Raw genomic sequence first — 15,657 nt, 5'->3', positions numbered from 1 at the left:
AAAGATATAAAATTTTATTAACAAATTACCTGTTCTAAGAAAAAAAGCATCCCGATCGATGCCATACGATCGTTTATGTAAAACAACCTACTGGCATATCAACTATTTTATCTGCTTTAGTAATTGATTGTTGTAAATGATCAATCAAGTAGCGTTTTTAGAGTGTCTCAATAGTAATTTGTCTGGTTATATCACTCCCCCTTGTTCATTTCATCATACTAATATAATACACTTCCCCAATTCAGTATTAACTTGGTGTTTCAATCTTGCCTTTCAGCAATAGTATCATCTCATTGTTGTGATTCACTCATTTATTTAATACAATTTGGTGAAGATTTAAACTATAAAATTGCATGACCTACCACTAAATGAATAAAAATGAAGAGGTTAGTGGTTCTTCTTAGTATCTGTCTCAGGCTTGTGTAATGGTTTTTCTTAGTATGGGTGTGTTATTAGCCCTTCTCGGAAAACACACCAATGAAAGCCCCTCAAGAGGAGGACAAAATCCTCTGCAACTGTAGCCCAAAAGGAGAGGTTATTAGAACCGACTCAGTGACATCTCCTCGCCATTCATCCTTCTGCATCATCCATTCATTGCATTTTGTGTACATCTTCTTTGGTTTTATCAGCTTGTTTCCAAAGATAACCTCTATTACCTTTTCAATCTGCCTCATGTGATATAGGTAGACATTCTAATTTTGAGTTCGATTATTAAGAGTCCTTCAGCTATTTACCTTAACTATATTGTAGTATAACCATTGATGACTAAAAAGAAGGACTTGAATTATGTGCCCATTAAATTTCAATGCTACTGTTGAGAAATGGAGCAGATTATGTGCTCTAACAGTACAAGCTGAGTGATATTACATTGTTTTTTCCACAAAAAATCGACTGGAGTTATGAAAATCTTCAAGCATTTCAAGTCTGTTTAACAACTCATCTATATAGATTCTGACTAGTTTACTCAGTATACATGAAAAATTTCCAGTTCATCTGAGAAAGGGGACAAGACATGATGAATTTAGTATTAACATATATATACTAAATTACTTGTAAATGTTTTAATATATAGGCTTCTCATGGTTTAATCTTAATAAGCCAGTATCATAAGACATTTGAATGGCTAAAGTATCTAAAATTCAATCCAAAGACACAAAATTACTTGCAAATGTAGACTTGCTCAGTGAGGAGAATGAGATAATATTGCCAAAAGAAGTTGAGAATGATTACAAGAGATTGAAACTCAGTAGATCTACACTGTATGATCCCTCTTCAACGAAACTTATGAGGAGGCCACAATGGTACGGCTGCCTTATGAAAAACTAACAGAAATTACATAAGAGAAGGTAACATATATACAGAACATAGAGAAAGTTATAGAAGAATGGGCTCCCTCTAAAAGTGATCCTTTTTTTAAACAAACAAGCATCAATACACTTCCACATTCCATTGCTCTGCCTTCTTTAACTGCCTTTTGTATTCAATCCAATCAATTCCTACAAAACAAACATCACACAGAAAAGAGGAATTAGTAAGGCTACTGATATTGGCACTACCATATTTTAATAATTGCACTAACTCATCATGTTTTTTATTATTTAATGAGTTCCCAAAAGTTGTTGCAATTCTCAAAAAGTTCTGGAAAGCCAATTAAAAAAGAAAAGACAATGTGAGTTAGTGCAATTATAAAAACATTGTAGTGCCAATATCAATAGCCATTAACATAGAAGCTTGCAATCAGGTAAATAACTCTCCCAAGGCAAAATTAGATTGAATGAGGCAAGTGAATGATTGACTCAGTGAGTCTTACTGACTTGGGCAGGTCAAACCAGTTCTTGATTGACTCAATGGAACCAAATCTGAGTCAACTCGTTGATTGCCCCAGTGAGTTCTTACATTATAAAATGACATCATCAATTCCATATATTATCTTACCATCTTTAGCAGCCAAAGACACCATAATGTCATCAATACCCTTCTCCATTCCCTTCAATCCACACATATATACAAAGGTATTGTCTTTCTTGAGTAATTCCCATAGTTCCTCCGCATACTGGGCCATGCGTGTTTGAATGTACATCTTTTCCCCTTTATCATTTGTTTGTTCTCTGCTCACAGCGAAATCCAACCTGAAATTATCAGGTGCCTTCTCCTTCATCTTCTCAAATTCCTTTAAAACAAAAGACATAAAATGAAGATCAATTTATACACATCTCATCAGAGACATAAACAATTAAGACCAAGAAAAGAGAAAAAGGAGATTGGTAATAACTTGATTGAACTCACCTCCTTGTAGAGCAATGAACTACTTGTAGGAACACCCAAGAAGAGCCATGCCAGTCCATTGAACTACATACCATGTCAAGCAGATCAAATCAATCATCTAAAGACAACTTGGTAAAAGGAAAAAGAAAGCAATTAACAAAGGTCTACGCCATGGTGTGAATATGGGAATACAAAAGTGAGAGGTAGGATAGTTCCTCTAATGGCAGTTTAGTTATATTCATGTATACGACCCTATAGTAATTACCTTAAGTATGCAGTTAGAAAATATTTTTGTTCACTCCTTAGCTTTTATGTGGGGTCCTAAAAGCAAAGATCTCTAATTATAATCTTAAATTATAAGTGATAAATTTATGGTATTCCTCTCATGTTTCTCCAATTGTAAGAAATAGCAGAATACAGATAATTACCTTGTAGTCCTCATGTTTCTCAAAGAACATTTTCCACAAGAATGCGCGGAAGGGAGCAATTCCTGTTCCTGTTCCGAGCTGCAATCAATAAAACCACAGTGACCATTTAGATAACTCATTTAAGAGACAAACAATAAATGAGGAATGATTTCAATTCATTTCTCAACTCCATAGCTTTTTGGTATGGTATATAATTCATATACTACCATTCAAAAAAATAATAATTCATATATACTATATGATGAATATGACAATGTTTGAGCTTAAATCATTACCATTACGACAGTGGCATTAGGATCAACAGGCATAAGCATTTCTTTCCCAACAGGCCCTGTAAGCTTCACTTCGGCCCCGGGCTTCAAGTCACCTGAAATTGATTACAGCTATAAGGCTACATAAATTATGCATTTTTCCAACCTATAGGAATGTTTTTTTTTTCCTGTGTGTGTGTTGTTGTTGTTGTTGTTGTGTGGGGGTTTGTAGTCTTTTATTCCTGATGCTAACAGAACATCTGTCCTCATAGTTAGGTTTGAATTACAGAATGCTGAAACCTAGGCACATAAATTAGAAAGAAATGAAATCACAAAAATCCTCACATAGGAAATTTGAGCAGACTCCTTTAACTACCTCCCCTGCATCATTGGTATATACAAGCCGTTTCACGCAGAGAGAAACCTGTAGGAATACAGCCATAACTATCAATTCAACCACCACAAATGAATAAAGAGAACAGTGGAAGGAGTGTCGTCTACATAGCAGAGACCATATACCTTTGATCATTAAAGAAGAGAAATGAAACTACAAAAGATAATTCATCAATGGATTCCATAACAAGATCAAACAAAAAATGTATACATAGAATTTCAGGACGATACTGATCAACAGATGGGAAGTTATGATTATCAATTATGATTTATATGGTATTCAAGAAACAAGTTAAAACAATCCCATAGAGGAAACCGAAAATTGCAATCATTGGGCTTTAACTTACAGTTTTTGAATCCCCAAAATCCCCAAGAGCACTGCTGGCAATTGAATACAACCTCAACTTGTGGGGCTTCCCATTCTTATCAATTCCATCAGCAATAACACCAACAGACTGCCCTTCTCTGTATGGAATCTCCCCTATCATTGTAAAAACAAGAGGATTTTACCAATCTGAGATACATTACAATTAAACCCCAATGAGTAGAAAGGGATAAAGGTAGAAAGGTAAAGATAAGGATAGAAGGAGACCATCCTAATCATCAAACAACCAACCAATCCAAAAATTTGGCAGAAAATAAAACAATAATAAAATAAGTAATCAAAAAGAAGAAAATAGTGATCAAATCAGAAATTCATCATAATGTTATGTGCCTAGATGGTTCTCACTTGTGGTGGAATAAATTAGCTTAGATTTTGTAGTTTTTGAAGTCTGCATTCTTAGTTGTTTAATATGGGCAGATAAGGGTTAGGGTTTTTAGATTAGCTTGGGTATGAGTTTTAGAGGAAGTGTTCAAGTGGCTGCCAAGTGGGTTTTCCGTTTGGTATAAATAACATGTAAGTAGTCTTTTTTTCAAATCAATGAAGAATTTCAAACTCAAAATCGTGTTTTTTGCACACAAAATAGGACTATCCCTTCCCTTGAAGTGGGTCGAGAGAGTTGACGTATAAATGATTAAATAACACTATCTCTAACTGGAGTAATTGTGATTCATTGTATTTTAAATGCTTTCTATCTTGATAAGATTGTAATATGTATGATAGGCTATAATCATGGAAGAGTGTGTTGTAAATTGTCTATATAAGTAATACAAAGGCTCCCTAGAGTTCAAGCAATTCAAATCACAAATCCTTTCATCTTATTAGAACTATTGCCTCACGGCAGGTCCTGGGTTCACAACCCAACAACTCCTTGATGTTAAAAATCCACATGTATTGCCAACCCAAAAGAGGGGTCACATGTGCCCTGTGTACAGAAACCCAAAAAAGAGGGGCCACGCGTGAGGGGGAATTGTTGACGTATAATTGATTAAATAACACCATCTCTAACAGCATACGCTTTTAGGGTAATTGGTTGTTTAACAAAGAGGCTGATCTTCCATTTAAGAAGATCAATCACGTTGCGAACCAAATTGGATTAGTAACACATAACTAGAGGAAAATAATCAGAAAGAAGCATACCCTCAGTGCTGAAAACCATATGCCAGGTCTCTCCTGGGGCATCATCCCCAGTGATCTTAGTGTTGAGCAGGCATCTGCCAATGTAAGGCTGCTTGGGCTTATATTTATTCACCACAACACCTTCCTCATACTTCTTAGACTCCTTGACTACTTTAGCAGGTGCCTCTGTAGTGACCTGGGCTCTAATGGAAAGACCCTTTCCAGATATAGACACATTCCTGTTATTCAAACATGTCTGCAAAACCCCACTAAAGGTCATGAAAATGAATCAAAGATATAGAAAGGCTACTGATATTGGCACTACCATGTTTTGATAATTGCACTGACTCAACTTGTCTCTTATTATTAACCAGCTGTCAAAGGTTATTACAATTCCCAAAAAGCACTCCGAAACCAATTAAAAAGAACAGACAAGGAGAGTTAGTGCAATTATAAAAACATGGTAGTGCCAATATCAGTTGCCTAAAGAAAAACAAAAACATAGGGTCTTGTATGGATATTTTATTCCAATTCTTCTCTGGGTTGATCATGAAAATGAGTTAAATATAGAAAAACAAGAACATGGGGGGTCTTTTATGGGTATTTTCTTTCTATTCTTATCTGGGTTGATAATGAAAATGAGTCAAAGATATAGAAAAACAAGAACATTTGGGGGTCTAGTATGGATATTTTGTTTCAATTCTTATCAGGGTTTGGGATTTACCTTGTAGAAGTTAATTCTTTCTGAAGAGTTGATGGAGTTTCTACTGGAAAGAGATGATGATTTAGAGGATGGTAGTGAGACTGAGGCTGTTAGTGAAGTAGCCATGGTTTTTTGTGATGGAAGGTATAATGTTGGTTTGAGGGAGGAAAAGAAGATATGAGAGAAGTTTGGTGGGAAAGGAGGATTGGGGGGTTAAATTGGGTGGAGGAGATTAGAAGCAATGCAGTGGTCATGGTTGGAAGGGTTAGGATTTTGTTGAGATAAGCCTGTGACTTCTACTTCTTTGCCACCCACAAAAAATAAAAAATAAAATTCCTGTTCATTTATTTTAAACAGTAACGGTAGAGAGGTTTGGCAAATTAACATGGAGAGAATTATGGGCCCTACCAAAAAAAGATCAAACATAGAGTGGTGTTCCAAAGATGGAATCTAGTCCATCCATCTGGAATCTATGTAAGTTTTGTTTGAGATGCCTCATCTAGTGGGCTCCACTAAAAGTTGGAATAAAGTTAAGAGGACGGCTAGCAGGACGCTAAGAGAGAACCCACGGTGAGTACAACCACTCACACTGTGCCATGTGTACAGTTAGCAGTCAAAAAGTAAAGATGAGTTTGGAGAATGCCACTTTTGGTTGATCCTAATTCCTAAGGCCATCCCATTACATCTCACGCATAAGATTGTGGGCCAAACGGCCAATCTCATGGATGAGATTAGATATCTTTGTATGTATAATGGGAGAATTTATATGATGAGTGGCCGTGAAAACACGTGAAGTCTGAAAAAAGTAGGTACGGCCCACTTTTTTCGATGATCCAAACCGTTCATCTATTTGGGCACAATGTAAATAGGTTGTGCCCCAAAAATCATTTCCATAGGATGATCCTAACCCTCCGATCTGTAGAAGATTCCATAAATGATTTTTGGAAATCTCCATTTTCAGATCAGTTCAGATCGAAGGGTCAGGATCATCCTATGGAAATGATTTTTGGGACACACCCTATTTACGTTGTGCCCAAACAGATAGACTTCACGTGTTTTCACGGCCATCCATCATATAAATTCTCTGTATAGTGGTTTCTCTTCTTCTTTCATCCTTAGAAGCACCAAAGATTTGACTGATTGTCTGGCCAAATATGGAGCAATCTTTACACACACCCAAGTGTTCTTTTGTAATAAAATTGGTATATTTTTCTAAGAGGAAAAAAATCTCATCCATATGTTTGTAAAAAAGGCATCTCATACAAAAATCAACGGTTTAGATTTTCTTGGTGAAACCCTAAACGAAGTATGGCAGATCAATAGCCGTGGATCATCCAATCAAGGTGTTCTCATCGGATTTGGCCATGTAAAAAAGGCATCAGTGTCACCAAAATAGAGAAAATTAAAATAAAAGGACATATTTTCCATTTCCTAACGTTAGTTTGTTGCCATTTACACATGAAAGTTCTTACTTCTCAGATCAATATGTTTTCTTTTCCTTCTAAATTATCTTAAGACAGAGAATTTATATGATGGGTGGCCGTGAAAACACATGAAGTCTAAAAAAGTAGGTACGGCCCACTTTTTTTGATGATCCAAACCGTTCATATGTTTGGGCACAACGTAAATAGGTAGTGCCCAAAAAATCCATAGGATGATCCTAACCCTCGGATATGAATATGGAGATTTCCAAAAATCATTTATGGAATCTTCTACAGATCGGAGGGTTAGGATCATCCTATGGAAATGATTTTTTGGGCACAACCTATTTACGTTGTCCCCAAACAGATGAACGGTTTGGATCATAAAAAAAAAAGTGGGCCGTACCTACTTTTCTTAGACTTCATTTGTTTTCACGGCCACCCATCATATAAATTCTCCTCAAGACACATCCAAAGAGACCCTTATTTTTCATCTGTAGAACACCTTGATGGGATGATCCTAGGTCCTTCATCCATCAAGCTTTGTTTAAGGTTTTGCCAAGAAATTCTAAACCGTTGATTTTATGAGTCTTTTAACTTAGGGTGGGATGTCCATTCTAAATGCGACCAAGACTATGTGAGTCACCTCATGATATTATATCGCATAAACCGTCCTGATTTCACATATATAACCTATTGTGGGACCTAAAAATTGCCTTTTACCCCCCTAGATTGAAAAATAATCCTTCTCTTGCTGTTTTAGGTAAGTATTAGTATTAACATTAACATTTTTGCAACATAGTTATGTGGCACTTTATGGGGATCATATCCGTTGATCTTGTAGTCCATGTCGCACTCTATGGCAATCATGTCCATTGATCTTGTATGCTACCCTGCTAGCTAGTATGATCTAATGTTGATTGGATGATTTGATCTTGCTATAGATCAATGGCTCAAAATCATCTAAACATGATCAATGGCCCATTAGATGAAAGGACTCAATCACTACACAATATCACGTTTAGGATAGAAAGGACCACATTGTTAAAAGGAAGGATTGTAACAATTTATGTTTTGTTAACAAAGCTTTTGGGAAATGATAAATGTGCAAGGACCACATTGTTAAAAGGAAGGATTGTAACAATTTATGTTTTGTTAACAAAGCTTTTGGGAAATGATAAATGTGCCCCTTTTCATCACTTGGGACACCCAGCTGCATTGTACGTGGCAATCAGGTCACTTTATGCCTTCAAATGCGAAGTACATCAACACCTTCGCAGTCATAGATACACTGTAGCTGGGTGTTATAAGTAATGAAAAGGGGCGCATTTATCATTTCCCAAGCTTTTTCACGGTTTAATTTTTATTACCAAATTGATGACCTGTGAATCTGTGATGCTAGTAATTATTATAAGGGGTTTTTGCAAAAGTAGTTTTCTACTTTGCCTTATTTGCAAAAATAGTCTTCTAGTTTGACAATTTACATATATAGTCTTCACATTTGAGTGAATTTTGCATACCCGGTCATGCCATCAATTTCTGGTCAAAATACCTGTGGTGGTTATTTTTGACTCATAAAAAGACCAAGTACACTTTTTTTTTTTTGGTAACGAAGGGTGTCCCCACCCCCTTCGGGGGTAGGACTATTTCTCTACGGATGTGCGCAATCACCCGGAAACCACGCGCATCGGGTAAGCAAGGGGGGATTCGAACGCTCGTCACTGGAGAGCAAACCCATGACTTTACGCCAGAGAGCCACACCCTTCTGGGTTAAGACCAAGTACACATGACGCTCGATGAAATTTTTTGAATCAATGGTTTGGGAATAATTATTCTATATATACTAGCTTTCTTTGCCCATGCTATGCATGAGTGTAAACAGATGGACACCACCACATCAAAAGATGGGCTCAGGTGTAGATCATGGGACCTACGCCATTAAAATGTGAGGTAAAATGTACGCCCTACCCAATACATAGGTTTGAGTTGAGTTGGTGGGGCTCACCTTATCAAAGCATATCACTGTAAGGACAGTGTAATCTTTTATGAGTCAAAAAATTCTACCATGGGTATTGGTCATTCATCACAATCAGTTCATTATACACTTAACCCATTCAAATGTTCTGCAATGGAACCACCCTCTAACTTCATGTTTATAAGCTTTTAAATTAGTCAAGCTTTATTCCTCGTAGTCTTTCTCTCATAAAAAGTGTAGCTTCTTCCAATGAGACTAGAAAGAAGATTCATTAGACTAGTGATGAAATACACTATGTCCAGTAGGATTAATGTTTAAGTTATTTCAATCCTTATCAGACATGTCATTCGACTTGGCCTCATCGTTTATACCCTTATGGTAAATGGTATCCTCCGTTTTTATTTTCAAATCATCAATTCCACCCATTTAGTTTGATCATGGTTCTTGTAGAGCCTTCCATTTCCGTCCATAATTACAACAACTACCCTCACAAACAACCAAGGCTCTGGTACAGTATCAAAATTTGCAATCATCAAGCGATGTGATTATACCAAGCATCAACAACAATAATAATAACAGTAGGGCAAAATCTAACTGAGATAATTATGTTAGTGTTCGATACAATATGAACACCGGCAACGGATCTTAGCGATTCAACATTGAGAAAATCACATGTAACAATATGGAATAAATTGAAATGAGAAAAAGACATACCGGAAGCCATGAATCTTATTTTTCTTTCTCTTAAGGTTTCTCTTTGCTACACAATAGTCGGTGATGGGGACCGGTTTCCTTTCTCTTCAAGCGTGGATTCTCAAAGTTTGGAAACAAATTCGTTGTGTGCAAATAGGACCCAAGAGTACTTTTTATAAGCATTTGTGGGAAGAGATGTGACTCCTCATCGCGCCGATCCCTCTCCCCAAACGTCTCTTTACGTTTATACCTTTTCACATAAAGTCTTTTCATTAATGACTTTTCACAAAAGTAATTAACTAACCAAATGATCTTGACCGTCGATCTTGCAAAAGCCACATCCACCGTTAGGATTATTTCCTAACATTCTCCCACTTGGCTAGCAAGATCTTTGAGCCAAACATAAGGATCATAACTTTAAATTAGTTAGATAATAAACCCAACATTCCGTTTAGCAAAAACTACCAACAATAAACCATGTAACCATTGGGTCACCAACTCTACCCAATAGCCTACCCCATGATTATATTATTAGTAATTCTTACTAACATGAATGTAAAAGCATACATGCATAAGATGTAAACATGGTCCAAAATAGTCTACAGACATTCTACCTCTTACTCACAATCCATTTACGTAATGTGCACAAAATGGAGCGGTAGAAAATAATATATATCAGAATCATAAAATAAAATGTGATCACAACAGTGTATCTCAATACCTAATGCAGACTCCCACTGTCATAGGCTATCAAAAGTGTCAACCAACCTTATGCGCGCTACATGCTCTCTGAAGAGCTTTGGTGACAAGCCCTCAGTCAAAGGATCTGCCAACATAAGTGCGGTGCATATGTAATCTTCAGATACACACTGATTCTGAATTTCCTCACGACAATATGTCAATGCATTGACCACATTACTTGATTTGTCATTCTTGGAATTGTAAAACCGCAGCGGAATTATCACAATACATTCCCAGTAACTTGTCGACTATCAACAAGATAAAACCCTGAGATAAAATTCCGCGACTTCAAGGCATAGTACAAGGCCTTGAAGTACACAATAAACTCCGTACCCAAGGTGGAAGCAACTGAGTGTCAATTTGACATTCTTCCACGATTTAGGACTTTCTGCAAAATATATTAGAGCAGAACTCTAAGTGTTCCGACAACAGTCGGAATTAGATTAACCAATCACACTAGGGTTATCTCATTTACTTTATGTGAGCATTAAACCTTTAGTCCCTTACAGACAATATATAACCTTTTGGCAAATTTCCAATGATCCATACATAAATAACATTGGTACTTTCTAAATTTGCCCACCATATAAGTTATACACAGATAGATGCAGATTTAAATATTCAATAGACCCCAATTGCGGAACTATTAGGGAACCTCTTTATCTACTCCTATAATGAATCGATCCTGGGACCTTGGAACTGACTGAATATATCACCCTTAACTATAGGAACACTACAAATTGAGTAATTTATCCATGTTCAATACTTAGGACTTTACCAAGATAGACTTTCTGCAATCTCAGCAATCCTCGAGTCCCAACTAGGTGAATCTAAACTCCTATTATGTAGGATGCTTCACCTGAATTCTTTTGTATGAATATCATTGAACATGGCTAAGTACTACTAGCAAGTAGTATACTATCAACACATAACACGAGGAAAATAATATTACTCCTCCGACCTTAAGATATATCCATTATCCTGTGACAATTCCTTAAAACTTAACATAGAGAATACTTGATGAGACTTTATGTACAATTGTCGAGAAGTCTGCTCTAAACCTTAAGCAGAATCTCTAAGTCTACAGACTATGTGCCTCTTTCCTTAGCCTCAAGGATTGTTCGATAGTTGTCACCACCAAAACATCTATAATGTGGGTTGTTAACTTATATGTGTCTTTTAATGTTCCAATGAGCATTGGTACCACCTTATCTTGGATCACCAGTACCGGTACTACAATCTGGTTCTCCTTAAAGGTAATTTTACTAAAGACACTACACTCCCACTAAGGTCACCATCCTTTAGAAGTCTTGGCACATTTAATCCCGACAATATACGTACTATGGGTCAATCAACAAAACCTAAAACCCTTAAATACTTTAAGATAATCTATGAAATTGCAACTTATGGTCATAGAGCTTAATCACTATATTCGTGGGTTATAAACTTTTGCCTCATGTAAACAACCCAAAGTTGCATGTTTCCCAATTTCAGCTTCCTTATGACCTATAAATCTTAAAGGGTCTTAGGCACTGCCTTACTTGGATCACAAAATACATGGGTGTTTTAAGAGTTTTAACCCACAATCTTAGGCAACAGAGAGTTGCATAAATGACCCTTATTGTTTTGATCGTTTATGTCAAGTTAATTCTCGACTCTTACCTTATAGATCACAAACAAAGATAGGGCCTCTACTTCTGATTAGAGAGACATATTTAAATATGGCTAGAAAATTTAACCAAAAGGGTAACACCTTCCGCCACCAACTGTCAGAGTCCAAAGATCCAAGATGTCATTGTGAATGACCTTTAGTAGATCAATACTCTTGGTAACACCCTAAACCGATTAATCTTTGTATATTTCTCCTTCAATGTACCCCGTATCATTGTTTAAATCGGTAAAATCAAGTGAATCTAGAATTCTTCTTTTACCCAACTATCCTCAGATATGTGGTTAAAAAACTTAACCTACTGATTGGATAAATTCTTGTTCACTTGATTTCATTTATTTCTAACAATACTGATTATCTTATTCTAATGCAAGGTAGGCCAAGTCTGACCTTGAGAGAAGTGCAATCCAAGTCAATAAGGATTGCCCTAAAGAGAACCAAAATCACTAAATGGGAAATGGAAAACTAGAGAGAATCCATTATACTTCCAAACCTTGATTCATAGCCAAAGGAATCAAGTTTTTCTAGAATAAGATTTCTAGTTCATATGAAACCAAAATTTCAGAAAAGAGTGGCGAGTAATAATGGATTCAACAGCCACCTTTATTCTATTTCCCGATATAATGGTATACTCTTCTCTACTAAGCACCTAACTCGCACCAAGACCTCACATAGAATTCTAAATGTACAAATCTTTTTCCGGAGTACTTACGAAATAGAAATCATAATATACAAAGATATGGTATTAATTCCAGGCCATATCGAACTTAAGGGATCCATACTTTAAGTATGTGTCATTTATTATTCAAGATAATGGCACTTGATACAAAGTTCACTCTCTTTAATTGATAATGCTAAGACTAATCTATATCTTCATGACTCTAATGCTGCCATTTAAAATAACCAAGAGGTGTGTCGAAAGTGAGCACAACCAAGGTTCTGAATCTAAAGCCTTTCAAAGTGTGCTCAAAACTACAACTTTGGTGAATATACTTTAAGGTTATCAAAACACATCATAAGGGTATTTACAAGTGCTTCCAATGATCCTCTAAAATATTCACTAAATACATTCAAGAACTCCTTTGCATTTTCGAGCCTTAAAAATATCTCGAATTGCATAAAAATGGAGGTCTACCATTACTACTAGAGTGATACTAACATTGAACTCCCACTATTCATAAGCATCTTTAGATGTGGGTTTAGTGAGCCTGTCATTCAATGATACATAGTCTAGCCTTTTGTAGTCTTGAATTATGCAGATCTATTCCATCACTTGCTAAGGTTTCTGACCCACTAAAGTACTCAACATAATCGGTATCTAGAAAAGACACTAAGATACCAACAACTTCAATGTCACAGACACAGACTTGCAGTTCCAAACATGCTCACTTCTTATAACACCTATTCAGTCCAGAAATGGAGTTTAATTAACTCAATCCACGATTTTAATCAATCCAACTGAAAAGAATGACTAAAATGTATAAAATCATGATGATACATAAGTGTGCTTCTAATTAGATACCATATGTGCCATCGTGGGTCGTCCATTGGACAGTGCCATGATGCAGAATTGGTTTCTAGTTTAGAAAACACAATACCATGATTATGAAGAGACACTGGTGTATCACCGTGGTCGTCCGTTGGGCCGTGCCACGGCACACAATTGGTTCTCACATACAATACTCAATCAATCTATCTTAAGAGAAAATTAGTTAGATTGCCCAGAATCACAAAAAAAAACACAAAAATGTGACCCCGACGAAACATCAGACGTGTCATTGTGGGTCGTCCGTTGGGCCGTGCCACAACACACAAACGATTTTCAATTCAGGAAATCACAATACTGTGATTCTGGCGAAACACCAGGCGTGTCATCGTGGGCCGTCCGTTGGGCCGTGCCACAGCACACAATTGGCTCTCCCATGAGACCAACTAGGGCCTGATAACCCTATACTTGAGGCGCACATCACCGTTGGGCAGAAGTATAACCCCAAACCAGGTTACCCAGGCCTAGCCCTCTCACACCGCCTATTTGTGCAAAACAACAGTCATCCGTTGGGCTAAGTGTTGCTCTTGGACAAATAGTCGCAATTGAAAGTGGTTCATAGTCCATAAATGTGTCATTGTATGCGACACTGTTCTCAAAATTAACCACGTAACCTTAAGCAATTTCGTTTCCCAGTTGGAATCGCACTTCTTTGTTCATTCATTTAGTGACCAATCATAACAAGATATAGTTCAATTTCAACTAAAAATAATGAACAACGTAATAAACTTGTGTATACAAAACCAACTTTCAAGTTCCATGATCAAACATAGTTCAATATTTTAGGATTTGAAAATACACACTATCAGTTTATTATAACCATAAGCTTGGGTTTTAAGCATATCTGGCATGAACTAATGTGCATTCAAGTTAAAAGTTTAGTCCCATATATGATTTCAACTAATCATTTTAACCCTTAAGTTATATGCAAAACATAAAGCATATAAACAACATATAGGGGTGCTTAAGTTAAGAATTAGAAACCAAAAGTGTTCATTGACTGAGTTTTAATCATTAAACAACATCAAAACTTTACATAACTGGGTCTCCATGGCATTTAGTTAATTCTTCAAGAGTTTGAAATCAAAATTAAACTCAAGGCCCACTTTAAAAAACCTAAAAGTTATAAAATTACACTGGAATTTTAAAATCCAGACTCCGAACACCAAAACAGACCTTGGAAACGGGTTCATAATGGTCTAAAACCATAGGAATGGTCTAACCCAAGTCCAAAACCCCAAAATATTTGACTTAAAATCAAACTTACAAAACCAAAAGTCTTGATTTTACACTGTAACTATATCATACAGTGCTTAAATACCAAAAATGACCTCAAAAATAGGTCCAGAACGGTCTGTAACCTTAGGAACCAATCTAATCCGAGCCCAAAACTCCAAAACTTTTGACTCAAAACCAAATTTATAAAGTCAAAAGTGTTAAAAATACACTATAAGTGTATTATACAGTGCTCAAATGGCAAAATGGATAGCAAAAATGGTTTCAAAGGGTTGCAAAACGTTCGGAACCAGTTTTACTTGGGCTAAAACCCTAAAATATTTGACTCAAAAACCAACTTGAAAAATCAAAAGTTTTTTAATTTACACTATACCTATATGATACAGATGTCAAATGCCAAAACTGACCCAAAAAATGGATTCAAAATGGTGCAAAACCTCCAGAACCACTATAATCTGGCCAAAAATCTCACAAAAATGGGCCAAACCGAGTCAAACACAGATTTGGGCCGTTTAGGCCTATGGGCCGGTTCAGGTCAGGTTGGGCCATGCGGTCTGGTGGGCTTAGAGGGTCTACTGGGCCCTTTTTAATTGAAAAGCCCGTCGCGGATCCTTGATGGGCCCGCGCGGCCCGGTACGGCCCGCCAAGCCCAACACTATTCATCGTCTTCTTCATTAAAATAGTGAAAATTCCAGCAAAATCCGAAAAAACACTCAAAGTTCGATTTATTATTGCGGCTTCGTTTGAAGTCCGATTGAGGCTCACAATATGCCGTTGGACTCGTCTCTCGACGAACTTCGCAACCACGCCGGAAAATCTCCGGTCGGACAAGCCG

The 15,657-nt window shown here is 36.6% G+C and overlaps 1 protein-coding gene across 1 annotated transcript; it reads right to left on the bottom strand.

Moving 5' to 3' along the window:
* Positions 1-1,184: 1,184 nt before the first annotated feature.
* On the bottom strand, positions 1,185-5,749 carry FNR1 (ferredoxin-NADP[+]-oxidoreductase 1). The gene is made up of 9 exons (XM_077375030.1): positions 5,563-5,749; positions 4,860-5,094; positions 3,685-3,818; positions 3,290-3,368; positions 2,969-3,060; positions 2,694-2,771; positions 2,287-2,349; positions 1,936-2,170; positions 1,185-1,496 (listed from the first exon to the last, which is right to left on the bottom strand). The coding sequence occupies exons 1-9, from the start codon at positions 5,665-5,667 to the stop codon at positions 1,429-1,431; spliced, it is 1,089 nt and encodes a 362-aa protein (XP_077231145.1). The 5' UTR covers positions 5,668-5,749; the 3' UTR covers positions 1,185-1,428.
* Between the last annotated feature and the right edge of the window lie 9,908 nt (positions 5,750-15,657).

Source organism: Tasmannia lanceolata, unplaced genomic scaffold (assembly GCF_043159265.1).
Source record: "Tasmannia lanceolata isolate RefF3 unplaced genomic scaffold, GAP_Taslan_0.1 ptg000048l, whole genome shotgun sequence".
Classification (NCBI taxonomy): domain Eukaryota; kingdom Viridiplantae; phylum Streptophyta; class Magnoliopsida; order Canellales; family Winteraceae; genus Tasmannia; species Tasmannia lanceolata.
This window is presented reverse-complemented; position numbering and strand designations above follow the sequence as displayed.

What these genes read in the sequence shown, in the direction of transcription:
- FNR1 (XM_077375030.1), bottom strand. Translation starts at nt 5,667, where the DNA reads ATGGCTACTTCACTAACAGCCTCAGTCTCACTACCATCCTCTAAATCA. An exon ending in AGTCTGCTCAAATTTCCTAT is followed by an intron (nt 3,061 to 3,289) that starts GTGAGGATTTTT and finishes AATCAATTTCAG; the next exon opens with GTGACTTGAAGCCCGGGGCC. An exon ending in GTCTTTGGCTGCTAAAGATG is followed by an intron (nt 1,497 to 1,935) that starts GTAAGATAATAT and finishes TTTGTTTTGTAG; the next exon opens with GAATTGATTGGATTGAATAC.